The sequence below is a fragment of the Musa acuminata genome, chromosome BXJ3-5 (assembly GCF_036884655.1).
Source record: "Musa acuminata AAA Group cultivar baxijiao chromosome BXJ3-5, Cavendish_Baxijiao_AAA, whole genome shotgun sequence".
NCBI classification, from domain to species: domain Eukaryota; kingdom Viridiplantae; phylum Streptophyta; class Magnoliopsida; order Zingiberales; family Musaceae; genus Musa; species Musa acuminata.
In genome coordinates, this window is record NC_088353.1 from 35,705,917 (window position 1) to 35,733,774 (window position 27,858).

The window sequence follows — 27,858 nt, forward strand, 5'->3', positions numbered from 1 at the left end:
CCAAATTTATCAGTCCAAGCTGCGCGACTGTTTGTAACGATTTGGTGGCAGATAAAAGGGTTTGATATGGTGAGACTGCATATACAAGAAAGCGTAAGGATGCAGAGCGAAGGGGAGATGAAGTATATGTTGCCAAAGTAGGTTATGAATTACTAGTTTAACTTGCGCTGCGGTTGTATGGTATCTTAAACGAGCTTGTTTTGCTGTCTTCATTGCTTCTAATTATCTGCTTACTGTGTTTAACATGTTATCTGTACTCTTTATTACTTTTCCTGTTAATTTTGCTTGGTAACTGTTACGGTAAGTAACTTTTTAGCCGTGACCCGGGGGTCGACGCGGCTGGTTCAAGGCTCCAAAAGGCTAGGTTCAGACGTGGTTCCTCCTTGGGATCCTGAGATGGCGGATGCAGTGGGCCTGGCTGGAAAGCTCCGCCATGCCGAGAGGGCTCAGCTACGGTCGCGTACCTGATGCGCCATACTGCGTGTCGTGACATTTGGGGCCCTCCTTCTAGCGTGTCGTGACATTTGGAGCCCAGCTACGGTCGCGTACCTGCACACAAGTCGGGTCGGCAGCTCGGTCCGACCCCTCCGACGATCGAGTTAGCAATGTGGAGTGGAGTGTTGAATGAGGGAGCCCCCCCCATTTCGTTAGGAATCAGGGGGTATTTATAAGCGGCTTTGATGTTACCTGATGCGCCATACTGCCAGAGCAGGGTCGTACCTCTGATGGCGTCTGTCGCTGTCGTGGTCGTTGCGTGGAGGGCCGAACTACCACAGGGTATGGGGGGTGTCAGTCAACGCCTCCCCCTGTCTTGGCCGATCATGGGGGTTCCGCCGGGGGGGTCGTTTGGGTACGTTCGATATGGGCGCGTGTCGTGTCGTTGTTAATGCTCGTTCTGGGGCAGTGCGCCGCATGAGACCTTCGTCGCAGGGGGTGTGTTATGTTGAATCCGGGGTGTTATGTCAAATCGATTAACTACCCCTATCATATGCCCCACCCGAAAGGAGCTATGCATCGGTTTTGCATGTAGGGAGTCCGATGCATGGCTTCCTGCTTCAAGAGGACCGTTCATGCGGATCCGAGGGGCACGACACAGGCGGGCCGGCCGCGCGAACGCATCTTGAGCAGCACGAGGTCGAGGCGCGCAACTTAGTCAGGAAGCCGAGCAGAGTTGGACTCGGGGGCAATGGAGCCGATGAGGGCCGAGGAGCACAGCGCAGGCGGGGTGACCATGCAGGTGTGGTTTCGGGAGTCGTAGAGCCGAGCGCCGAGGAGCACAACGCATGCGGGGTGACCGCGTAGGTGTGGTCTCGGGATGGCGCAGAGCCGAGGGCCGAGGAGCACAACGCAGGCGGGGTGACCGCGCAGGCGTGTCTCGGGATGGCGTAGAGTCGAGGGCCGAGGAACACAATGCAGGCGGGGTGACCGCGCAGGCGTGTCTCGGGATGACGTAGAGCCGAGGGCCGAGAAACACAATGCAGGCGGGGTGACCGCGCAGGCGAGGTGACCGCCTAGGCATGTCTCGGGATGGCGTAGAGCCGAGGGCCGAGGAACACAATGCAGGCGGGGTGACCGCGCAGGCGTGTCTCGGGATGGCGTAGAGCCGAGCGCCGAGGAGCACAACGCATGCGGGGTGACCGCGTAGGTGTGGTCTCGGGATGGCGCAAAGCCGAGGGCCGAGGGCCGAGGAGCACAACGCAGGCGGGGTGACCGCGCAGGCGTGTCTCGGGATGGCGTAGAGCCGAGGGCCGAGGAACACAATGCAGGCGGGGTGACCGCGCAGGCGTGTCTCGGGATGGTGTAGAGCCGAGGGCCGAGAAACACAATGCAGGCGGGGTGACCGCGCAGGCGTGTCTCGGGATGACGTAGAGCCGAGGGCCGAGGAACACAATGCAGGCGGGGTGACCGCGCAGGTGTGTCTCGGGATGGCGTAGAGCCGAGGTTGCGGGGCCCGACCGGAATGAAGCCGAGGCCTTCGCCGTAGGAGGGCTGCGGCCGAGGCGGTGCTTGGCCCTTGGCTGGCGATCGGTTGCGGCCGGGGATTGGCTGTCCGAACGTGCGCGGGAGGCCGGGTCGCTTTTCTTCTGGGGAAAGTAAAGGGTTCCCCCTCCTTTTGGGACTGCCGGTTTTCGAGGCTGATATGATTGGGCGCCTTCGCACCGCGCTGCCGCTGGCAGCCATGTCATACTGCATTTATGGCGAGGTGATGCTCTTTGTTTTTCAAAGCGTTTTTTGGGGAGACGAGGGGTTGCGTTTTGGCGGGGCGTGGCCTGCTTATAGGTAGCCTATGGTTGGCCGCTGGGGTTTCCCTCACCTGTTTTCATCGCGCTACCTCGTGCACCCTCACTCGTCTTGCACCTATCGTCCCTTCTTTCTTTGCTAAAGGTTAGTGAGAATGGCGTCTTCCTCCTCCCTTTCGTCCTCTTCGAAGGCCGTGGAGACGGCGACTTCGTCGAATCCCGCATCGTCGTCTGATGAGAAGGCGACCCGGGCCCTTGAGGCCCTGATGTGGCCGTACGACCACGACTCCACCGTGGGCGAGTCGTCGTTGAGCCTCCTCCGGGATCGTTATGGTATCCCGGAGGAGTTCGTCCTTCATGCTCCCGAGCCCGGTCAACGGGCGTATGACCCAATTCTTGAGGGCTTCGCCCTTACCCTAGATGCTTTCGAGGCCGGGCTACGCCTCCCCTTACATCCCGTCATAGTTTCGTGTATTTCCTAGTGGCGCATCTCCCCGTCCCAGATGGCGCTGAACTCATGGCGCTATCTGGTGGCGTTTTTTGGGGAGTGTCACTATGCCCATATAACCCCGACCCGTGCCCTCTTCCTTTCCTGCTTCCGTCTTACCAAGGGGTTAGGGGGCTACTATCTGTCCGCCCGAGCGGGTTTCCGGGTGAGCGGGGCCCCTTCCAGCAATAAGGGGTGGAAGGAGCGTTTCTTTTTCGTCAGCCGCCCGGGAGATTGGGGGTTCGGGATCCGCTGGGGGGCGCGTGTGATAGACAACACCGTCCCGGTTTTGGACGACGAGGGGCGCCGAGAGCTCCAGAGGCTTAGAGAGATCCTCCCGGCCTCCCGAGCCATCCGGAACATGTCCGAGCGGTGGTTGGCGGAGGCGGGTCTCAGCCCGGTGCCTCTAGGTATGCTCCCCGGGGCGATTTTTTAGGGGTTCTCATTTCGCTCACGAGCTGCCTGCTTAACTGATGGTTGTTTTGGCCTTCTCTCGCAGAGATGGTGCATCTCGAGGCCCTTCGAGGGGGAAAAACTTCTTCGACCACGTCGGGCCGTTCGCCTGTCGTTGCCAGGGCGGGAACGAGGGAGGCCCCCGTGGACGTCGAGGCCAGTCAGCCCCGGAAGAAGGCACGGGTGCTTCCGAGCGATGGTCCTGAGGTGGTCCCGGCCTCAGTGGAAGGTGTCGTGGCGCCGGCGGCGGGGGCTGCTGCAGCACCGGCGGTCGAGGGCGTCGTAGCGCCGGTGGACCATGCCGCCGGGAGTCAGGAGGAGGGCACGGCCGGTCCGAGTGGTCGTGCGGTGATGGAGGCGCCTCGCCAGCCCTCCATCCGCAAGCTTCTTCGTCTTCCGCTCGGGAGAGAGGACGAGCCTTACTTGGCGCGGGAGGTGGGCGCTCTTCCGCGCGGCGCGACCACTGACTTGTTAGTGGGCCAGTGGGACGGTCTCACCCAGGGCAGCCGGGTGTGGGCCGACGGCGATTGTGCGGCCAAGTTCGTCCGCGGAGGGCTGCATCCCGACATAGCTCGGGATTTATACACTTTATCCTCCGAGGCTCTGCTTAGAAAATCTGCTAAGTCGCTGTTGTGGGTAAGTGTCGCCTCGTTGCTCCGCTTGTGCGTTTTTAGGACATGCCTGATTTTGACCTTTCCCCTTCCCCATGGGCAACCACTATGCCGTTGCGCTGATGGATCGCGTCCGTGAAGCGGGACGTGTCATTGCTGCCCTGAGTAGTTGCAATGCCGAGCTCCGAAGGCAGGCGGACGAAGCGCGGGCTGGAGCGGGCCCTGAGCCAGTCGCGGCGGCCGAGCAGCGTGCCTCGGACTTGGAAGCGGAGGCGGTGCGCCTTCGATCTGAGCTCCAAGCATCCATGGAGTGGTCTGTGGAGTTCCAGGCGCGGCTGGAGACGTCGGAGGGGCGTAATATGGAGCTCCAGACGAAGTTGAGAGCGTCGGTGGCCGAGGCTCGTTTGGCGAGGGCGGACTCCCTTGAGCTGCTCCGACGCCTCGAGGAGTCGCGAGCCGAGGCACGGGGGGCCTCAGAGGCTCTTGACGCCGAAATCCGCCAAAGGCCGGGGAGGGAAAAGAAGCTAATCGAGGACTGCAAAGATTCCCCGGGATTCCAGCTCGGCCTTGTCCGGACCGGGCGGGTTTCGTACGAGTACGGGTATCGGGTTGCCCTTGCTCGTTTCAAGGTGCGCAACCCCGGCTCGGAGGTTGTGGAGGATCCCTTTGGTTCCTTCCCTGAGGACCTGGACGTCGGTATGCCAGCCGATGTTCCCTTCGACGATAGCCCGGATGCCCCCGAGGAATGATGATTTTTGTACTTTTTTGCTTTGTTTTTGTAACCTTCTTTTTGAATAAACATGATCTTTCTCTTCTCCGGTAGACTGTCTGCGTCTCGGCACGGCTCTATCTCCAGCCCAATCTTTTTTCTTACGGAAAGTATTTTTTGAGATTTTGGGCGTTCCAAGTCCTTGGCAGGGGATGGCCCATCATTGTGGTGAGTCGGAATGTTCCGATTCTGATGACTTCGGCCACCCGGTATGGGCCTTCCCAGTTCGGAGCTAACTTGCCTTTTGCCTTGGTCGGGTCGCTGACTTTGGTCCTTCGTAGGACCAGGTCGCTTAGTCTGATGGGCCGGGGTCGCACCCTTCGGTTGTAAATCTTTGCGACCGCCCTTTTGTACGAGAGAGCTCTTACATGTGCGCTGGCGCGTCGTTCTTCCAGCAGATCGAGGGCTGCTCGAAGTCCTTCATCCGAAGCCTTTTCGTCGTAGCTTCGTGTCCGGAGGGTGGTGATGGCTACCTCAGGTGGCAGGACAGCCTCAGTTCCGAACGCGAGGCTGTATGGGGATTCTCCGGTTGCGGTTTTGGGAGTGGTGCGCAGCGTCCATAGCACGCTGGGGAGCTCATCTGTCCAGGTCGATCGGGCTGCGGACACTCTTCTTTTGAGTCCATCCAGGATGGACCAGTTGGTTACCTCCGCTAGCCCGTTGGTCTGAGGATGGGCCACCGAACTGAACCTCAGCTGGATGCCATGATCGGCACAGAACTCCCGGAATCTTCTGCCGGCAAACTGAGGTCCATTGTCTGTGATGATGGCCTTGGGCAACCCGAACCGAGTTACTAGGTTCTTCCACACGAATTTCTCCATTTGATGTTCCGTGATCATCGCCAGTGGTTCGGCCTCGACCCACTTTGTGAAATAGTCCACCCCCACAATTATGTACTTCCGCTGTCCAGAGGCTGGTGGGAAGGGTCCGAGCAGGTCCAAACCCCACTGCGCGAACGGCCACGCGCAGTCGATGGGACTGAGTGGAACCGCGGGCTGTCTGGGTGCGCGGGCGTGCTGCTGGCACGAGCTGCACCGTCGAACGTAGGCTTTGGCGTCCTGGCACATGGTCGGCCAGTAGTACCCTTGACGGAGTATCTTGTGCGCCAAGGTTCTCCCGCCGATATGCTCACCGCATACCCCCTAGTGGGTTTCGGTTAGAACCGTATGGGCTTCGTCAGGCTCTAAACATCGCAGGAGGGGATAGGTGAAGGACCGTTTGTAGAGGCGGCCACACTCCACGGTGTACCATGCGTGCGTACGTTGCAGGCGCCGAGCCGCGACTTCGTCGAGGGGGAGGGTTCCATCTCACTTGAAGCGCAGCAACTCTTGTACCCACGTGGTCGGCGCACCGCCTGGGGCCGTAGTTGCTATTTCGACGGCGCGGGCGGGGAGCTCCTCGACTTCTGGCCATGCTTCAGAGATCGGTTTCGACGCCAGCTTAGCTAGTGTGTCGGCTCGCTCGTTCTCCTCCCTCGGAACGTTAGATAGTGTAAAATAGCGAAACTTGGCGATTAGGTCCCTTACCCGTGCCAGGTATTTTGCCATGGTCGCGTCCCGAGCTTCGTATCCGCCGTTGAGCTGCTCGGCCACAAGTTGCGAGTCGGTGAGGACGCGTATTGCGGCCACCTGCATCTCGAGGGCCAACTCCAACCCTGCTAGGAGCGCCTCGTACTCCGCCTCGTTGTTAGTGGCTTTGAATCCGAAGCGAAGGGATCGCTTGAACGAGCGTCCATCGGGGGCGAGGAGGGCTAGCCCTGCGCCGGCGCCCTTTGGGTTGGCCGAGCCGTCGACGTGTAGGGTCCAAGCTTCGGGAGCCTGCTCGAGATCTATGTCCTCCAGCTGCGTTAGCTCCGCAATGAAGTCGGCTACCACCTAGGGCTTGATGGCGATCCTGGGCGAGTAGCTTATGTCATGTTCGCCGAGCTCCACCGCCCATTTGAGGAGCCGTCCTGCAACATCAAATTTTGTTAAGACCTGTCGAAGGGGTTGGTCGGTGATGACCTCCACCGGGTGTGCCTGGAAGTAGGGGCGCAACTTCCGAGCTGAGAGCACTAGGGCGAGCGTGAGTTCTCTATCGGCGGGTAACGCTCCTCAGGTCCACTCAGGACGTGGCTAACGTAGTAGATCGGGAGTTGTTGGCCGAAGCTTTCTTTGACCAGGACGGAGCTGACTGCATGCTGGGAGGCCGCCAGGTAGAGGCCCAGCTTCTCGCCCGGAGAGACGGAGGCGAGCCGGGGGAGGCTGGCCATGTGCTGGCCATGTGCTGCATTCTGATGTCCACTGGAAGCTCTTCGGGCTTTTGAGTGCCTTGAAGAATGGGAGGCAGTGATCGCCCGATCGGGCGAGGAAGCGAGACAGAGCGACGAGTCTTCCGTTAAGTCGCTGCAGGTCTTTAACCGTCCGGGGAGACTGCATATTGATTATATAGCTTGGACCTTCTCTGGGTTAGCGTCGATTCCTCTCTCGTGCACGATGAACCCGAGGAACTTCCCGGAGGTGACGCCGAAGGCACACTTTGTGGGGTTGAGCCGTATGCCGAACTTGCGTAGCGTGGCGAAGGCCTCGGCCAGGTCGGCAAGGTGTGTTCTGGCCTCTTGGCTTTTTACGATCATGTCGTCTACGTAGACTTCCATGTTTCTTCCTATTTGATGGGTGAACATCTTGTTTACCGTTCTCTGGTATGTGGCCCCAACATTTTTCAGCCCGAACGACATGACTTTGTAGAAGTACACGCCTTGATTGATAAGGAAGGCCGTGTGCTCTCTGTCTTCGGGCGCCATCCTGATCTGGTTGTACCCTGAGTAAGCGTCCATAAAAGAGAGTCGCGCGTGACCGGCCGTTGCGTCGACCAGCTGGTCGATCTTCGGGAGGGGGTAGCAGTCTTTAGGGCACGCGTCGTTGAGACTGGTGTAGTCAACACACATCCTCCAGCTTCCATTGTGTTTCTTTACGAGGACTACATTGGACAGCCACCGAGGATATTTGGTTTCTTCTATGAAGCCCGCGGCCAGGAGCCGGTCCACCTCTTCTTGTATTGCACGTTGTCGGTCAGGGGCCTGGCGCCGGGCCTTTTGTTTCACGGGGTGAGCGTCAGGTGGGATGTTGAGGTGGTGCTCCGCGATCTCGGGGTTGACACCCGTCATGTCCGATGGGGACCAGGCGAAGACGTCGGCATTTTCCCGTAGGAGACCGACGAGCTGCTCCCGTTCCTGCTCTGGTAGCTCCGATCCGATCTTCACGGTCTGGTCTGGTCGGGCTTCCATCAAAGGAATGTCAACGGTGGACCCCCTCGGCTCGGGATGAGGAGTCAGTTTTTTCGTTTCCCGCGGATCTGTCAGGGGTGACTCGGCCCTGGCTTTCTTGCCCAATGATACGGCGGTAAGGTAGCACCGCCTGGACTCTCGGGGGCTTCCCCGACCCCATCGTGAGTCGGGAATTTAATGGTCTGGTAGTAGGTCGAGACAACTGCTCTGACCTTGTTGAGGGTCGGCCGGCCGAGTATGGCGTTGTAGGCGGTAGGGAGGTCGACCACCAGGAAAGTGGTCATCACCGTCTTCGACTTTGGCGGGGTCCCCAGAGTCAAGGGCAAAGTAATGGCCCCCAGGGGGGATATCGAATCTCCCGTGAAACCGGTGAGCGCCGAGCGCATCGGGCTCAGGTTCTCCGTGGCCAAGCCCAGCTTCTGAAAGGCGTCGAAGTAGAGTATGTCGGCCGAGCTCCCTGTGTCGACCATGATCCTCCTCATCTGTGCGTTGGCTACCCTGGCGGATATCACCAAGGCGTCGTCGTGGTCGGGTCGCTTGGCTGCTCCGGTTGGGAAGGTAATCTCGGGCTCCGGCTCGTACCCCGAGGCTTCGTCGGGGGCAGCTCGGGCGTACGCCTTCCTGCCTGACGTGGAGCCTCCCCCTGATGCGAGGCCCCCGGCTATCACATCGATGTGCCGCTCGACGGGGCCGTCTGGGCGAGGCGACTGCTCTTTGTTTGGCCGGAGGTACTGGCCGAGGTGTCCTTCGAGGATGAGCTCTTCGATTTGCCTCTTCAACTCGTAGCATTGCTCAGTGTCGTGCCTGTGCTGCCGATGAAATCGGCAATATCTTGATCGGTCTGCGAGCTCCCGCGGGTTCCTCATCGGGCGAGGGTCCTTGAGCAGCCCCTTCCCCTTCTCGTGCAGGAATATTTCAGTCCGGGACGAATTCAAGGCGGGAAGAGGAGGCCTTGGGTCAGGTCTGTCCAACTTTCGCCGGGAGGCGGCGGGTTGTTGCTGTCGGGGCGGTTCTGACTTGATCATTTTGTGTTCCTCCCGTCTTCCAGCCATCCAAGTCTCCGCGGCGATAAACTGACTGGCACGCTGGAGCATCTCGGGGACCGCGACGGGGGGTTGCTCCACGAGCGACCAGAAGAACCTGGAGGGTCGCAGGCCTGTCATGAATGCCTGCATCAAGAAAGAGGGGTGGGCATCCGACAATCCGCGGATTTGGGTCGTGAATCGGTTCACAAAATGGGAGAGGGGCTCGTCTTCCTTCTGGTTGAGCCCCAAGAGCAATGCCATGAACGGCTTAGGCCGGGCGTACGCCAGGAAGTTAAGCTCAAAATCCTTGGCGAGCTGGTCGAAGGAGGCGACGGTCCCTGGTTTCAGGCCGCTGTACCACGTGCGGGCCGGTCCCCGCAGAGTTGTGGGAAATGCCTTGCACATCAGGGCGTCAGAAGTCCCGAATAGCGCCATCTGGGCGCGAAAAGCGGCGACGTGGTCTGTCGGGTCGGTGGCGCCGTCATATGCATCCAGAGTGGGAAGGCGGAAGTGCGATGGGATCGCCTGATCTTGTATCTCGGGGGTGAACGGAGATCCCTGGCGTCCGTCCACCCCGAGCTCTCCCTTTGACTTGCGGACTTCCTGTTGTACCTCGTCAAGCCTTTGACTGACGAGGCGTAGCTGAGCTCGTAGGGCATTAGTCGAGTCGGCGGTCGGAGCCTCGGGCTCGGGTCGGCTCGCCGTGTCTTCTGCTTCTTGGCTCCCCGGCCGGGCTGCGGGGTTTTGAGGTGAGACGGGGGGCTCAGGGGGTGGTGCGTGAGTCTGGACAGGGGTCTCCCGTTGTGGAGAGGGCCGGGTCGCGTGTGGGGGGGTCCGCTGGGAGACGAGCGGGATGATGGTCTGGACCATGCTGGTCAGGGTCCGGACTTGGTGGGCGAGGTCGTGAAAAGCTTCGGGCAATACCGACGACGGGCCGACGGGTGCGCCGTCGGGAGGCGACAAGCCTGGGTCATTGAACAGTTGCCAGTAGCGTTCCGACACCGCTGCGGGGCGTTCGTCGCGAGCTTCGCCGTGTGGGGGGTGTTCCCCCGAGGCGGGGAGCCCAGCGGTTGAGGACTCGCCGAGGTGGATTCGCTGGTCACCTGACATTTGGGGCCCTCCTTCTAGCGCCAATCTGTTATGGTAAGTAACTTTTTAGCCGTGACCCCAGGGTCGACGTAGCTGGTTCAAGGCTCCAAATGGCTAGGTTCAGACGTGGTTCCTCCTTGGGATCCTGAGATGGCGGATGCAGTGGGCCTGGCTGGAAAGCTCCGCCATGCCGAGAGGGCTCAGCTACGGTCGCGTACCTGATGCGCCATACTACGTGTCGTGACATTTGGGGCCCTCCTTCTAGCGCCAATCTGTTACGGTAAGTAACTTTTTAGCCGTGACCCCGGGGTCGACGCGGCTGGTTCAAGGCTCCAAATGGCTAGGTTCAGACGTGGTTCCTCCTTGGGATCCTAAGATGGCGGATGCAGTGGGCCTGGCTGGAAAGCTCCGCCATGCCGAGAGGGCTCAGCTACGGTCGCGTACCTGATGCGCCATACTGCGTGTCGTGACATTTGGGGCCCTCCTTCTAGCGTGTCGTGACATTTGGAGCCCAGCTACGGTCGCGTACCTGCACACAGGTCGGGTCGGCAGCTTGGCCCGACCCCTCCGACGATCGAGTTAGCGATGTGGAGTGGAGTGTTGGGTGAGGGAGCCCCCCCCCATTTCTTTAGGAATCAGGGGGTATTTATAAGCGGGTTTGATGTTACCTGATGCGCCATACTGCCAGAGCAGGGTCGTACCTCTGATGGCGTCTGTCGCTGTCGTGGTCGTTGCGTGGAGGGCCGAACTACCGCAGGGTATGGGGGGTGTCAGTCAACGCCTCCCCCTGTCTTTGCCGATCATGGGGGTTCCGCCGGGGGGGTCGTTTGGGTACGTTCGATATGGGCGTGTGTCGTGTCGTTGTTAATGCTCGTTCTGGGGCAGTGCGCCGCGCGAGACCTTCGTCGCGGGGGGTGTGTTATGTTGAATCCGGGGTGTTATGTCAAATCGATTAACTACCCCTATCAGTAACCATTAGTTTATCTTTCTTGTTTCAGCTAGAGAAGGCTTATGACAGAATTATGATGTCACAGCTACAGAATAGGAAAGGTTTGACATTTGGGTCATTTAAGATCATATTATTTTATAACTTTCCTTTTCTTTATTTTTCTTGGTGCAACAGTTGGAGAATCAGCTAGATATGAGTCTCTCTTCAGAAAAAATGATTTTCATAAGTGCATGATTACTTTATATGTATCTTCAACATTCTTCTTTATGATAGTATAAAATTGATGCTGTCTTAGAACTTTGTGTTGGTGGCATGTTGAACTTTGTGTGGCACTTTTGACTTCTCATTCCACTATTTGAACTTTTTGGACATTGATTCAAAATTTTAAAATATTACTTGGCACTATATAGTTTCTCAAAATATTTTTGGATAATTGGATATGTTCTTCATTACTGTGATCCACAATCTATGATACTTGTTGCATCTCATTGATTTAGAGTTCTTTTGTTGCCTGATGAGATCTGGATATTCCAGCTAGCAATGATACTACTTTTGGTTTTGTCACCAGGTTTAGTATTTCCAAGCTATCATGCCTTGATAACATGAAGAATGAAATACACCAACATATCCTGCAATACCTACTAAGTAAATAATCAGAACCTAGTAACTTCATGGATGTGATTAACTAGATGGGAAGATATGGCCTAGTAAATTACAATATGGGTAGATATCAAATTCTTAGAAAATCGTGTGCAGTTGCAAAATTTGTTTTGAGTTATAGGGTGTTTGCTTTACAGATTTTTATTGGATGTCCATGGTGACATAATTTGTTTATTTAGCTTGTAGAGCATTTTCAGAATTTCTTTTGCTCATTGTCTGAGGAACACTCTCGATGTATGATAAATCTTACTGTGTATGTGGTGCAAACTGGTATGAACTCTTTATTAGGTTGTGGTTTTTTATGTAACTTCCTCTGAGGGAACTGGCAACAGATGCATGGTTTTCTATGTGTTGGATTTCTTTTCCTACTTTATGGTGAATGTTTGTAGTCAATCATGTTTTGCTTTTGTTTCAGACATCTTGTTTTAGTGGTTTTTACCTTACATTATATATTTTGATACTTTTTTCATAACTCAGGTGTCAAAGGATATCAAGTATGCTGATAAGCAGCCAATAGTATCCTGGGGTCCAAGGTACTTGTTTGAATTATGCATTGAAATGGGCCTGTGTTTTCTAATTATTGCTATATGGTTCATAAGTGTTTCTTTCACTTAAAAAAAAAATTTGGTTGTTAGTGCAAAGATTATTATACTGTCTGACACGGATGTAAAATACTATGCCAGAAAAGGCATTGAAATGCTTCTTTCTGGCCTATTCTGAGTTTCTCGATATATGGTTAGGCTAATTTCGGACCGAGAGGTATCAACATACCTTTTCTTATATCTTTGTCGGTTTAGTTTCATTGGCTCTCCACTTTGATATGAATGATCACCACTTTGCTATGTTGATGTGGCAATCCATTGATTGTTTCCGTTAGATGGTGGACCAAGTGGTTATCAAGGAATAGCTTCAAACATGTGCTGTTTAGACGTTCTCCCTTGCAGAATACAGTATGCTACAAGCATGCCTTATTCCATTACACAAAAAATTGATGAAGTTGCAAATTATGAATGACATAGGTGGCATTAGCTTTCTAGTTGTTCTGAGCGGTCAACATAATCCTTGAGCGGTTTGAATAAGATGCGATGAGAAGGTAAACTAACTATGTTACTTAATTATGGAGATTTATTTATAGGCTTCTCTGATCAATAATCAGACTTAAAAAATTATCGAATTAGGTTTTCTTATTATTTTTCCCTAAAAGCTTGAGCTGTTGGTTGACTTAAAAAAGGGTGGCCTATTGCTCAAAAGGTCCTGTCAATATGGGGTCTTGAGAGGATCGATATTTGGATTGCCCATTTCTTTTTTGTAGTTGAAGATTATCATGGACAATGTATCTTGGAATAATAGAATCATTTGTTTTTATTGATAAGCTATAGTAATTAACAGACAAGGAAATGACAACTCCTTGTAATGGAAGAAATAGTCTTTTTGTTTAATGAACTTTCTTGAACCTTCTATGTTCTTTTTGTCAAGTTTAATCAGGTAAGAAACTTGGGTCCTTTTTTTTTATGAAGATCATAATATTTTTAAAGTGAACTTCATTTTTATTGATAAATAAAAATGAACTTTCTTGAACTTGCTATATTCTTTTTGTCAAGTTTAATCAGGTAAGAAACTTGAGTCCTCTTTATTGGATAAATGATAAGCTGTATCATTTTTATTGTCTTCTAACTTAGGTTAGACTTCTGGTCCATTACGGAAGCTGAACTTTTACATATAGGCATGTTATTGATGTTTAAGTGGCTGGAACTTGGAAGTGTGAAGGTACCATTATACCGCAAGTGTTTGGAAGGTTGAGATTGGTACTGGTAGGATAACGTGGGGTGTGCAGCACCACCTGAGATGTTCTTATACTGTTTCTAGGAGGACACAGCGGCCTCATGAGGATTTGGTTCCTGTCTTGTGAAGTTGGGGACAGAAGGCATATTGCAATAGATATGGTTGCTTGGATATGAGTTTTATTCCTTGTAATGGAATAAATAGCCTTTTTGTTTAATGAACTTTCTTGAACCTTCTATGTTCTTTTTGTGAAGTTTAGTCAGGTAAGAAACTTGGGTCCTTTTTTTTTATAAAGATCATAATATTTTTAAAGTGAACTTCAATTTTATTGACAACTAAAAATGAACTTTCTTGAACTTGCTATATTCGTTTTGTCAAGTTTAATCAGGTAAGAAACTTGGGTCCTCTGTTTTTGATAAATGATAAGCTGTATCATTTTTATTGTCTTCTAACTTAGATTAGACTTTTGGTCCATCATGGAAGTTGAATTTTTACATATAGGCATGTTATTGATGTTTAAGTGGCTGGAACTTGGAAGTGTGAAGGTACCATTATACCGCAAGTGTTTGGAAGTTTGAGATTGGTATTGGTAGTGTTAATGAACTCTTCTAAGTTCTAACCGTAGTCGAGGTGTCAGCACGGTGTGGTCCAGCTATCGATGTCCAGAGGTCGTCCCTAGTGACGGGGCCTTCGCCAAGTCGGGTCAGGTTTGGGATCCGCTCCACATGCGATCCTCTTGTCGGTACGTGGTCTGATTCACCGTTGCCGAGCCCTTGTAGACAGGCTCAAGTCGGGAGGGGAGGGGTTTCCCGACTTGGCCCCTTCGAAGATTAAGTCAACGTTGGAGTGGTTTAAAGGAGTTAAGTTTTCTCGAAAAAGCCCCCCCTCCCTGATTAGGGAGGGTCGACTTTTATACCTGCGAGGATGAATTGGTCGTATAGGGTCAATTACCTACGATCGGCTCCTCGGGCAACCAGCTTAAGCTTCTGTGCGAACGTCGATTGACCTGCATGGATTGACGTCGCGCGGCGCCGTCCTGAACTTTCCAGGACGGTTGTACTAGGATGATGCCGTTTCCTACGGAGGCGGTGAGCAACTGCCCGCTGGAGTCTGCGGCGCTACGTGTGTGCTGTATGCCACATCGGCTTTGCAGTTCCATGTTTGCACCATCGTGTTTGCTTGCCTGGGTCCATGTGGGTGATACCAAAATGTGCCCTATCAGGTAGGATAACGTATTATCATGGACTTAGCTGGTTTTGCCTGAGTCGTGCGGCACCCTTGCGTGTCCGTCCGCAAAGGTCAGCCTCCCCGAAGCCTCCCATGATCCCTTAGGTCCCACAAAAGAGAGAACAGGACAGAGAAAAGGCCTCACTCGGGATCCACAAGCAAACATCTCCGAAAAACACTTTATAGACAATGCAAATTACAAACAGACTTTACAAGCTCTGAACAGTTGCACAACAAAGGGTAAAATGATCCATTATAGACCGAGAATCTCTCACACGTGTCCACATGACACAACATTTATTTACAAGCCTAAATCGGCCACCGACCCAACTAAAATGGGACTATCAAGCCTTCGGCCGTCCCCCTACATGTTGTACAAAGCATGAACATACCAAAAGATACGGACATACATAAGCATTACATCAAACACCTTGTTTAGAAGTTTGTTTGTGACATTCTCCCCCACTTATTCCTTCGACGTCCTCGTCGAAGCCTTTGTCGACACTGCAACTCCTTGCCTCTGTTGAGTCTTCAATCTTCTGCTCCAGTTGCAATGCGTCCCTTGGCTCCCAACTGCTCTCCATTGTTGTTTTCGAGTAGTCGAACCTTTTGATCCGCCATGCTGCTTTAACTCACCAATGACTCTGACTCCGGTGTGGGGTTGGCTGAGTTGTGTTGATCCTTGTTGATTCCTGCGGATCCTTTAAATGAAGGAAAAGACCATCCTTACTGCGCCAATCTCTCAAATGCCTCATGCTGCTTGAACTGGGTGGATGCTTGTTGGAGCTTTTAACGAGCATCGTCTCGCAAACTTCTAAAGATTTGGGTCCTTCCTCCACAAAATTTGCTCATTGACTCTTCTTTCACTTAGTTGTCACATCCAAGTTGGTTCGCATCACTTCCGCTTTCGATTGGCATTTCGTTGGGAAATGAAGCGGACAATCTACTCTCAGTAACACTGATCACCATTGGTGAGGATTTGACAACTATTGTCTTCCATTATCTTCGAAGGGTCTTTGAACTTTTGCAGAGCTCCTCTGCTGGATAGATAAGAGAATTGAGGTACTCGGTTTCGCCCATTCTCTTAAGGGTTGAGAAGGCAAAGGTTACTTGACTTCGCCCGCCTCCTCGAGGTTGTACTCCATACATCGAGCTGGTTACTGGCCTTCGCCTGCTCTTTGCTCACACTTCTGAAGCACTTGAAGTGTTTGCACTCCTTGCGTTGAGTTAGCTACTGTGATTCACCTTCTCAATGCCATCGAACTTCTGGAATGCAGAAAGTTTTCACCCCAACTTGGAGTAATTCTCTAATAGATTTGGTCGCCTCTGGGATTGTACCGTCTTCTCCATCAACCCTATCGCCTACTCCCCTGAGTAGCGAAGGTACAACACCGCGTACTGACTACTTCGTACCATGGCGCTACCATGCCCACGACCCGAAGTCCTTCGCTTTCAGCTATCTTGATGAGAAACTCATTGACACCGGTCTTACGAAGTTCCTTGGCCTCTGTCCTTCAGCCTTGTCTCGGTACTTGGAGTTTGCCTCTGCATGCTCCACCTCCTCGGCCCCTTTTACGACCAAGTGCTCTTCCTCCATGAGAGCAAGGGATCAATGACTTTCACGGAAGTCCCGCCTCTGCGGTACCATGGTGCTGCCATGCCCATGGCACTACTATCTGTCGCCTTGCATCTGCATCACTTTTCTTCACAATCAGTAGATATGCCTCTGTGGTACTCCTTCGAGTCCACCTCCATTCTATCTGATGCTTGATTTTGGGTAGCCAAGTCCCTTTGGACTCGTCGTCGCTTCCTCGCCCCTTTCGACCCTCTGCTTCAACACCTATGTGTTCTCCAAGCAGCACCATTTTGGTCGATGGAAAGACAGACTGCAACTCCTATGCACGGCCTCTGCCATCACGTTGTAGGGTTTGCACTGATTCTATTCTCCTTAGCTTCCTTGGTAGCAACGTTCGCTTACTCGACCTTGTCTTCTGACTTGTCGGGCTCCCTTAAGCGAATATGAGCTCTGGAGCAGTCCAACTCTCCAGCTGCTTCGATCATACCGCTGTATGATCAAGTCCCTCCCATGGGACTCACTGGTACTTGCATTCGAACTTTTCCCTTGGTGGAACACAGCCCCCATATGCTGATGACCAAGGCTTTCATCCGATGCAAGATTCGATGCACGCACGGAAGACCCACCTCTGCGGTACCATGGCCTTCACTCCTTGAATCCATAGCCTTTCTTGCCGTCGTGTTGTTCACCGAAGTGGAGCTTCCAGTAGCTCCCGATCATACCTCCGTATGATCTAGTCCCTCACGGGGCTAGGTTGTGTGAATCGCATTGCCACGAACTATTCCACCACGATCCTCTGCACCATGTCGCCTCCTGGCGACATCTCTATTACATTCTGATCCTTGTGGGATGAACTCGAATTGTGAACCCTTCATGTGTGGCCTCTACCAATACATCGCAGGGTCTCTTCCACCTTCGATTTTGTTCGCTCCTTTGGCAATCGACCTTCATCCACCCACTCTTGGGTCACACCACGATGAAGCACCGCTCTAGGACAGTCCGTCGCCTAGTAGTTCCCAAAGTCCTCCGACTTCGCTGCAATTAGTGCACCATTGTTTGGATCCTGGGCCTCTACCCCTACCAGCACAATCTTCGCTGCGCACCGCCTCCTTTATAGCAACTTGAATGACAACACTGTGGCATATTCTTCAAGAGTACCCGCCTCTGCGTCCTCTTGCCCCGTGCTAAGGCCTTCTGAACCCAACTTCGCCTCCGCAAATTGAGTCGCCTTAGTTCCTCCATCAAATGCTTCTTCGAGATAAAGTGCATGTGCCCAGAAGCTCCCTTCGTCTTTGGCACCATGCAAGATGAGTCCGCTCCGTCAGAATGAATGACCCATGTAACAACATGATCCTGCTCTTGCCTCTGCAAGAGCTCATGTCCTTTACCTCTGTCCAAGGAAAGCACTATGCCTCTGGTCCATGTTCCATCTTCTATGCTGGCTCCCTTCTTGCGGCTTGGGTACTTCGCCAAGTTACACCCAAGTTGCTCCGCTCCTCGTTTTTGCATTGAGTTGATGGTGGCCCTCGCGCCCACCATTCCACGGGTCAGCCCTCCCTTGAGTCCGATCTCCGTATCGATTCCAAGTGTGCCTTCATTTGTGTTGCTTTGGGTCACTCCCCCACTTGATCTCGCAATGCATCCACCAATGCATTCTCTCAAGCGAGATCATACGACGACTCCTCGCCGCTTGCTTAGTCCATTGAGCTTCGTGGAGTTGTTGTTTGTTGAGGTACTCCTCCTCAACTTGTGAGGTCCGTCCCACATGATTCTCCCTCTGGAGAGCTGGGACTTATCCCTCCTGGATAACTGTCCCATTGGAGCAACATCTCTCTTCGTTTCGGAGACTACCATCCCCTTGGACTACTCCGATCTGCTGAACAAACTGTGCATTGTTCTGCCTCCTGCAAACACACTTGCTAGATTGCGACTCCACGTCAATACATCCCCCGCTGCACCCCTCAAGGCCTAGCAACATGCTGAACTAGTTGCACCCTTCAGCCTCCTACGGACATATCCTTCACATGCCGAAGAGAAAGTTTCAATGCTCCATGGCGCCGAGTTTCGGTCGCCTTGGGATGGCCACGAACATTCCATCGTCCACATACAATCCCATGTATGAGTACCAAATTCTTTGAGCTAGCAATTCCCCTCACCTCTGTGAGCTTTGCATAACTCTTTTGGTCGTTGAGCAACTCATTCCATCTTGTATGGTCTCATCCTTTACCAAGCGTCTCGCTTGCCTTGAGCACCATCAAGTATTGTTGTCAACGTTGAGCCATAGCTCAAACTCAACCATCCCAACCTTTGTGCGCTTCACATTCTTCCAAGCTTGTCTGTTCTCGTGGTGTCTCTTGCGCGAAGGGTTGGCCATTCCTCTGAATGCCAATCTCAGATGCCCGCTCATCTGAGCGACTCCTTTTCCCTATATCTCCATGCCCTTTTTCTCCCAAACGGCCGCGCATGTGCTGACTACCCTCAACGCAGCCCCGCTAGGTCCCCTACGTTTGCATGCTAAGTGTTTCTATGAGTGCTTGTCCCGCTCTGATACCATCTGTCACGGACTTAGCTGGTTTTGCCTAAGTCGTGCGGCACCCTTACGTGTTCGTCCGCAAAGGTCAGCCTCCTCGAAGCCTCCCATGATCCCTTAGGTCCCACAAAAGAGAGAACAGGACAGAGAAATGGTCTCACTCGGGATCCACAAGCAAACATCTCCGAAAAACACTTTATAGACAATGCAAATTACAAACAGACTTTACAAGTTCTGAACAGTTGCACAACAAAGGGTAAAATGGTCCATTATAGATCGAGAATCTCTCACACGTGTCCACATGACACAACCTTTATTTATAAGCCTAAAGCGGCCACCGACCCAACTAAAATGGGACTATCAAGTCTTCGACCGTCCCCCTACATGCTGTACAAAGCATGAACATACCAAAAGACACGGACATACATAAGCATTACATCAAACATCCTGTTTAGAAGTTTGTCCGTGACAGTATGGTGTGCAGTACCACCCGAGATGTTCTTATGTTGTTTCTAGGAGGACACAACGGCCTCATGAGGATTTGGTTCCTGTCTTGTGAAGTTGAGGACAGAAGGCATATTGTAATAGATATGGATGCTTGGATATGAGTTTCATTCTATTGATACTGTCCAGATGTCGCTCATGTAATTGTGGCTTAAAATCTCCGGAAACTATATTTATATTTACTCTGGAGTAGTAATATGTTGAAACTGAAATAACAGTCTAATTGTTCTACTATCATATCTCTAACTTAATGATGCATGGTTGACATCTTCTATTTCTAGAATGTCTCAAGCTAGATGCTATTCTGCATCTTTCTATTTTATAAGTAGAGTGGTATTTTGATGCTTGATTATTTTATACTTTGCTTCATCCCCTCGTAGGTATTCTAGATCAGATGTTAAGGATATGCACATCAGTATGGCTATATCTGCAGTCTTTGTAAGATCCAAGATGTTTCAAAGCTGCTTTTTAAAAATTATTTATTGTTATGTATGTCGGAATACAAGGTTGATGTTGCTATTGGTGATTTCAAAGTAACTCTTTATTCTACCATGGTCATATTTACCTACAAGATCAGGTGGACTTGTTAACATTCTATACAAGTATACATTTCTTATTACACTTAGGTTAACGATTTAAGTCATTAATACTAAGTAGTGAAAAATATTTAACTTGTTTAGCAGTTATATAATTAAGGTTGGAAATTTAGCATCCACCCTACAAATCTGTCCACCCATTTTATTTTTTTTTCCCACATGACTTGGCTGCAATATCAGCATTAAACTCTGTATAACTTGACAGTGTGCTGGTATATGGTTAGATCAGAAAATTTTGCTTCCTTCAAGGGTCCTAAAGATGTGCATGACTTTAGTATTTTTATTTGAGATCAATAAAATCCATGCATATTTGATGATTAATTGGTGTGACTATCTAATACCAGATGCAGTTTTTTGAGGATCCTTTTTTTTGGTCCCTGGGGTCCTTTCTTATGTCATGAGTTCTGGATTAACTTGTTCAGAAAGAAAAGCTAATCACAATGTCTTTTCTCTGATGACTTTGCAAACTTGTTGCATCTTTGCTCAACATAATTTTTCTCTAGCTGAATCTGAGTTCTTCTCAAATTAGGTATGGATGTTGACATGCACATTATGGAAAAAGGTCCTAATTAATAATTATTAATAATTACATGACTTTGATGGGGGCCTCGTAGGTGGTTTTTCTTTTTGGTATTTAGGGTTTGGTTTTTATTTGTGAATTTACTTGCAGTTCCTTTAAAAATTGTGAACTCATTATATTTTATATAGCTAACTATTGTTGTTTATAGAGAATTCATCCCATCCTAGCGTCATAAGGGTTATTCTCCTCAATCACATTAATTGTTGGTTATCCTCCTTAATCACATTAATTGTTGTCCATCACTCTAGTAGTTACCTAATTGATATCTTGACCGTAGGTAGTGAAAGCTCATCGTTTTATGTTATGTTTCAAAGGATATATAATATTTTTTTTTCTGCTCAAAGTTTGCAGTGAAGATGATGAGCCTTTTAGATATTTGTAACATTACAAGATTATACAGAATGCATAAGGAATTTTTTTCTTATTGTTCTTTGGCTGAGTTGTTGTTTAGAGGATATCGAATTGTTGTAGGTAAGGCTCTTAAGAACAAAGTTGTAGATGTAAAAAGAATTCGAGATAGAATTATAGTTCTAAAATTTCTGAAAGGACAAGATGTTTTAAATGTCATTAGTGCTTATGCCTCTCAAGTTGGATTGAATGATCAAACCAAAAGAGAATTTTGGATAAACTTAGATGATATTATTCAAGGAATGGGAATGTCTATAAACGAAAAACTTATAATTGGAGGGGATTTTAATGGTCATGTAGGAAAAACTATAGTGAATATAAATGGGTGTAGGTGGCTTTGGTTATAGGGAAAGAAATGAAGATGGTGGTATGATTTTGGAATTTGCAACTTCATATGATTTTATAATTGTAAATACTCACTTTAAGAAGAGAGTTAGAACATTTAATTACTTATAAGAGTGGTCACAACTATAGTTAAATAGATTTTTTTCTCACTAGAAAGGTAGATAAAGTTATTTGTAAGAATTGTAAAGTTATACCTAGCAAAACTTTGATGAATCAGTGTAGGTTGACGGTATTTGATATTTACTGTAGCAAATAGAAAATGAAAAAGACAGTAGAAAAAATTATTAGAACTAAATGGTGGAATTTTAAATATGATAATATAAACACTTCGAAAAATGAGATAGGGAGACGACTTAGAACTTAAATAAGGATAATATTAATATTATCTGGACTACGATGGATAATAAGATTAGGAGCTTAACAAATGAGATTCTTGGTGAAACTAAAGGTGGAGATGTAACTTTAAGAGAGAGTTGATGGTGGTGCGAGAAAATTTAAAAAATAATTTTTACTAAAAGATTGTGTTTTAAAAATAAATAAAATTATAAAAATGAGGAAAAATTTAAAAGATATAAATAATCTAAAAAAGATGCTAAAAAGCGATTAGCATGACAAGATATAAAACTTATGATATTTTTTATAATAAAATAGGTACTAAAGATAGTGAAAAGGATATATATCGAATTTCTAAAGTTAGGGAAAAAAGTATAAGGATTTTAGTAATATTAGATGTATTAATGATAATGATCAAAGAATACTTGTTAATGATAACGAGATTAAAGAAAGATGAAAAAAATATTTTTATAAATTATTTAATGAATATTCAATACATACTTAGATTTAACGATAAATAATAGTGGTAAATTTAATAATCATAGATTTATTCATAAAATTTGAGTCAATAAAGTAAAAGATGCATTAAAGAAAATAAAAATAGTTAAGAGCGTAAGGCCTGATGGTATCCTTGTCGAGGCCTAGAAAAGTTTAGGAGACAAGGGAATAACTTAGTTAACTAGATTATTTAATAAAATCATGATATTTGAAAGGATGTTTGATGAATGGAGAAAGTTTTTTAGTGTCAATTTATTAAAATAAGAGTGACATACAAAATTATTCAAATTATAGAGAAAATAAAATCATGAACCATACTATGAAACTATGGGAAAGAGTTATTGAAAGTAGGATAAGACTTGAAGAAATATCTATGAAAATCAAACTAGTTTTATTCTTGGAAGATCGATCATAGAAGCTATTTATTTATTAAGATAATTAATGAAAAAGTATAGGAAGAAAAAAAAAAGTTTTGTATATGGTTTTTATTGACTTATAGAAAGCTTATGATTGGGTTCGTAGAGATTTATTATGATGAGTTTTAGAAAAGAAATATATATCCATTAATTATATTGATGTTCTTAAAGATACGTATGATAATATAGTTACTAGTGTTGCAACTATAGAGAGTGTGTCCAGTGAGTTTATTATTAACATAGGATTACACTAAGGATCTGTACTAAGTCTTTATCTTTTCATATTTATAATGAAGGAATGTACTGGTCACTTACATGATAGACCAGACTTCGTTTGTATATATTATTTGATGAAGATATTGTTTTAGTTGATGTGAGCCCAAGTAAAAGTTGAAAGCATTTGAGCATGCAGTATCACCCACTTTAGATGTGTGTTATATACTAATTCAATGGTCTTTGTGTCATGAAGAACTTCTGATGTTGAGAACTCAGGCTGTCAGTATTGATGATCATAATATTCTTTTTTAGGAAACTTCTTCATAGAGCTATATTTCCGCAGGATATTATGATTTTTTTTTCCTGTTTTGAGTTACCATCATCAGTTGACATTAAAGTTATATATTTTGGAACATCTTATGCTAAGCAAAGAGGGTCAAGTAACCCATTTGAACTTCAGTCATATACTTGCTCTGAACTGCAGGAATTTGGAGAGGACGAAGGTAAGGGACTGCTCATGGGAAGGCGCATACTTGGTTCCCTACCATTGGTTTTCTGTTGTATAGCTGTTTCATCCTTGGTATGCATAAGCTACATGAATTTTTTCCTGAGTAGTTTCCCTTCTAAAGACAGTGTCGGCATCTAATCTGTTCCTCTTAGTGATCCACTAATGCTGTTGTTACAGGGCCACACTGGTCTCCTTAACCTCGGCTAGCTTTTACGTGGTGCCATTCCTTTGTTTCTCTACAATAACCAGGTACTTCTCTACAACATTATTCTTATATGGTCATCAGTTAGAGGTCTTTATATTTGCATGGTTACAACTCACGAACAACATCTTGGTATTAAATTGGGGGGTTAATCCTACTTTTTCATGTGAATGGAACACAAGTGATAAAACTATTTAGGGTGACAACGAGTCAAAGTTTGTATGGATCATGAGCTACACAACTATTTAGTGCCCAAATGAGTCTAAATTGATTAGATAATTTGAGTTGGATCTTCTTTTAAGTCAATTAAATAGGGAATCGATCAATTTAATCCTTTTGAAATTTGATAGTGGGCCAGTATTGTAGTGCGTTTATACCAATGTGTTTTTTTCGATACTATCAATATTATTTGATATCCTAAATAATATTTTAAATATTTTTATGCAGAGAAGATAAACAGTGTATGGTTTTTTTTTGCCTATAATGGTGTATCCGATGTGACTATGTTCATGCATGCTAACCATATACATCTTGAACATTGATTCGTACTCATAAGCGTCATTAGATGGCACATGTTGCATGCTTGACTTGGTCACGATATGTGCATACATGGCCTGATGATGCCACGTGTCTCATGAGGCTTACTCTGACGTAATTGGCTGGAGCTGTTTGTTCCCCTGGCAACATCAATTACCCTCTGCATCATTGCCTCGTGCCACCGGTGATCGTGCTATTGTAACTCAAAAAGATTTGCCAAGAGTCGTGCAAAGGTTTGTGACTCGAAAAATATTTTTCAAGATTCGTGCAAAGGGCATCGACGTCGCATCAGTTCTCTGGGTAAATCGAATGATGGATACCAATCCTTGTACATATGTTAAATGTTGGAAGGATCAACTTCGATCTCTAATCACGTCTATATCATTTGTAGTTCATTTCAATTTGGGTGGAGGACAAAGTCTAAGAGCGTAATCAGCGATGTGGTCTTTATCCTCTCCGTAAAATTGCATGCAGATATGGATCCACTGGCCATCTCAAGTGTTAATCGATCTGACTTAATTCGGATCTAATGTGTTGAAAAACGAGAATGAATTGTAAGAATCCATCAGCTTATACAAAAGGTTACTTATATATCTTTAATTTAAATTTTTTTATTATTTATTTAGTGACGTTTTTATGTTAATCATGAAATTATGATTGACATGAGAAATATATTAACTCAATATTTATATTTATAGTGTTGGTTGATATTATTATTATTATTATTAATTAATTTAATATTTTAGAATTTTAGTAATTTTAAATTATTTAATATGTTTTAAAAATATGTTTAATTAAACATGAGGTCGCAATAGTTGTTCAAATGACACTTAAAAGTCAAATTGGGTAATTAAATCGATCTCCATCGAATCAAGCAAAGATTGCATGGTATTGGCGGCGGATCTCGTCCTCCGTGTCGGTTAAGGTAAAATAGAGAAAAAGAATTATCGGGAAGAAAAGAACTTGGGGCGAACGGTGGGATTTTGGGAGGCCGGCTTGTTGATTCTGGGGTTTCTAATGCGGATTTCTGGTGTTCCTTTAGATTCTCGAGAAGAATTCGAGAACAGAAGCCTGTTCTTCTATGATGAAAGGAACGGACAAAGCGCAACCATAGCACCTTCTCGAGCCGTCGGTGACAGGTGAGATCTTCGTCGATGTTCTAACAATTTACGTTTCTTTTGATTCCGTTCTGATCTATCTTCATAATTTTTTTTAATTTTTCTTTTTTACAGCTAAAATTCCCTATTTTCCTTCGTCATTTTGGTGTGTTCTGTTGTAGGTCTCAGAATTCCCTAGGATGACGAATGTTATCATCCTCTCGTTTTTTGTGACTTTTTAATTTTGACTTTCTTGTTCTTGTTCTTTTCTTTTAATCCATCATTTATTCCTTAATTTGCTTCCTTTATAAAGAAGCCTGGGCCAGTCAGAGCTATGTTATTGGAGCCCAGGAGAAAAAAAGACAGCATTCTAAGGCAATTGTGACATGGACGGTCATGAATCCAACCGACGCTATGCGATCTACCATCGTCAGTGCAGACATGGGCGACGATATATCCGATTTCAAGTCCCACACAAGCCGGTACGAAACTGAGGTGACGAGGATCGATGGGGAAGGAAGCTGCAACCTCTGTTCTTCGGCCACTATGGGCAGCCTCATATCACCGCATGCCAAGGTAAAAGAAGAGGGAAAAAGAGAACAAAAAAGGAACTTGCCGCAATGCTTGTGCATTGTGTGGTGAGCAACAAGGATCATCCTTGGGAACAATCTCTTGAGTACGCATGTAGAAAAATGTGTCATCTTGTTCAAGGGAGTCGTGCATCGGAGAACACTACTTTACTGGCACCATGGAAGTTGGTCAGATAAATGCAGCAATTGCCATCCTGAGGGAGCAATCTAATTCCCAACTATACCATGTGTATGCCAAGTTGGTCGCTTCTTCTCAAGTTCTCTTTAAGACATGTGGCTCTTAATTGTGATGACAGTTCAATTCTGTGTCATTTGCCCCCTATTCTATGGTTTTAGGACTTCCAATTTACCCCTATTCTATTTCTTTAAATAAATCTGCTAGGGATAACACAGCTAGATCCTTTCTCTCTTTTCCATTTTCCTATTCTGCAATCCTAACATTCTCTGCGGTTTATTGAGTCATAACCAAGCACCACTTGGTTTTTAATTAAATATTTTTGTCTTGTGAGATCTAATCTTTCAAGCATTCCTAGGGATAGTGGGTGTTTGTGCTGTGTCATGTCTGCCATAAAAAAAAGCTGTTGGTATGCCACTAATCCTATTATATCATTTCTTCTATCATCTACTACCTTCCCATTCTCTTCTTACATTTTGCATATGATACGCTGCCTGATTCACGTTGGCATAGTTATCTGTGCCTTATGTTTTGGTTTTAGTCCAAGATATGGGTTTCCATGTGTGTGTAGGTATAGGATCTAGGAAAAAGAAACAACGCGACTCAGTTTTGTATTAGCTTTTTGTTCAAAGAATTTCAGTTTAATCTATTCTCACTTTGTTCTAAGTTTCTTCGATAAAATATAAGATTCTTGTACTAGCTAATTTTGATTTTTTGCTGAACTGCAAAAATGTTCCTTGCTTCATAAATATAGATTCCTACTAAATTGAAATGCTATGCATCTCTGTAAAAGTTATATTGTGCCATATTTTCAGGGTGTAAATGGGAAATTTTTTGCGAATGGAGGGATAAAGGGCAAGCCCAGTGCACAAGACAACTACATTTTGCTGCACGTATCATTTCAAGGGTGTAAATGGGAAAATTTTTGCACTTTGTATAACTGAAAAAGGAAGAAATGACAAAATTCTTGAACTTTATTCAAATGAAACACAGATTATTATCTTTTTAGGGTTACAGAAAAAGCCAGACGTGCAAGAGTCATCTAGGGAAGGTTAATGTCTTATCCTTACAAGTGGGGAGGCAGACTTACTATGATGTTGAATTTCATCCTTTATTGAGGGATGCAAATAATATTTTAATTTTTATGGATAAAGAAAATTTTATATCTTCCGTATTTTCTGCTCTCAACCTGGGTGGCCAGAGTTCAATTAATGAAAACAACTTCCTCTTCTTATAGTATAAGGTTTCACATATTGATTCTTTCCAAAGTCTGCATTGCAAGAATCTCATGCATAGACATATTATCTAGCGTGGAGCGTACGGTGAAAAGGGAACATCCTTAGATATTGACAATTATCTTGATTTTCAATATAATGTCTTCAAATATGTTGACAGATTTACATATTCTGCCATGTGTTATATGCGTTCTCATAGCAAACACTTGTGGTATTTCCTTCCTAAATATGCTCAAACGAATTGATGATGTTGCAGCTTTCTTGATCAGCATTACGTAAGCCTATTCGTATATGATTTTAATCTGTTTATGTACTCTTGTACAAACTCTTTATTATTTAAAGTTGATAGGTCCAGGGACTATGTTGGTTCTGGAAGATGGACCCTTTCTTCTTTTTCTATAGCATGATTTCTCTCAATGAGCTTGGAGTTCTGGTCTTTTTTAAGTTTTTCCTCAGTGTCTGACACTAATTTCCAAGTTGCTGACCTCCTAGTAAGTGAGATTTGAGAGGAGCATTTATTTGCGAGTCATTATGCAGATATCATTTTGTATAGTGTCGGCATCAAATACAACAAAAAATGTACATCTTTTTGATTCTCCAATCCACTTTTAAAGCTATATCTTTATTGTTGTGTTCCACATTCATTCCTAGGTCGTGTTTTAGCATCTGAAGTACAAGGTCATCATGTTTAAATGGTATTACATGATTCGATCCAGCTTGAATTTTGGAGTAATTGTCATGTGTATTATATTATGCTAGTTCTTGTGAATCTTAATGATTATTTTTCCTACTCGAAAATGATATCTCTTATGAATCTCATCGCTTTATAAAAAGTATGCAGATTTTTTCTTTTGACATCTAATTTGATCTGATAATATTTCTAGTAATTATAGTGTTTATTAGTTCTTGGTTCTCTTCAAAGTTGTTAATTTTTTGCTATGCTGACAATTTAGTA

At 46.9% G+C, this 27,858-nt stretch overlaps 1 protein-coding gene across 1 annotated transcript; it reads left to right on the forward strand.

Annotated features, from left to right (window-relative positions):
- Window positions 1-65: 65 nt before the first annotated feature.
- On the forward strand, window positions 66-26,476 carry LOC135637528 (protein CHLOROPLAST J-LIKE DOMAIN 1, chloroplastic-like; the record flags this gene model as incomplete). The annotated part of the gene is made up of 8 exons (XM_065150098.1): window positions 66-137; window positions 12,026-12,081; window positions 19,548-19,605; window positions 23,044-23,139; window positions 23,245-23,316; window positions 23,717-24,731; window positions 24,849-24,945; window positions 25,217-26,476. Coding segments are annotated over 5 exons (312 nt in total), but the record flags the coding sequence as incomplete, so codon positions are not given.
- Window positions 26,477-27,858: the final 1,382 nt, after the last annotated feature.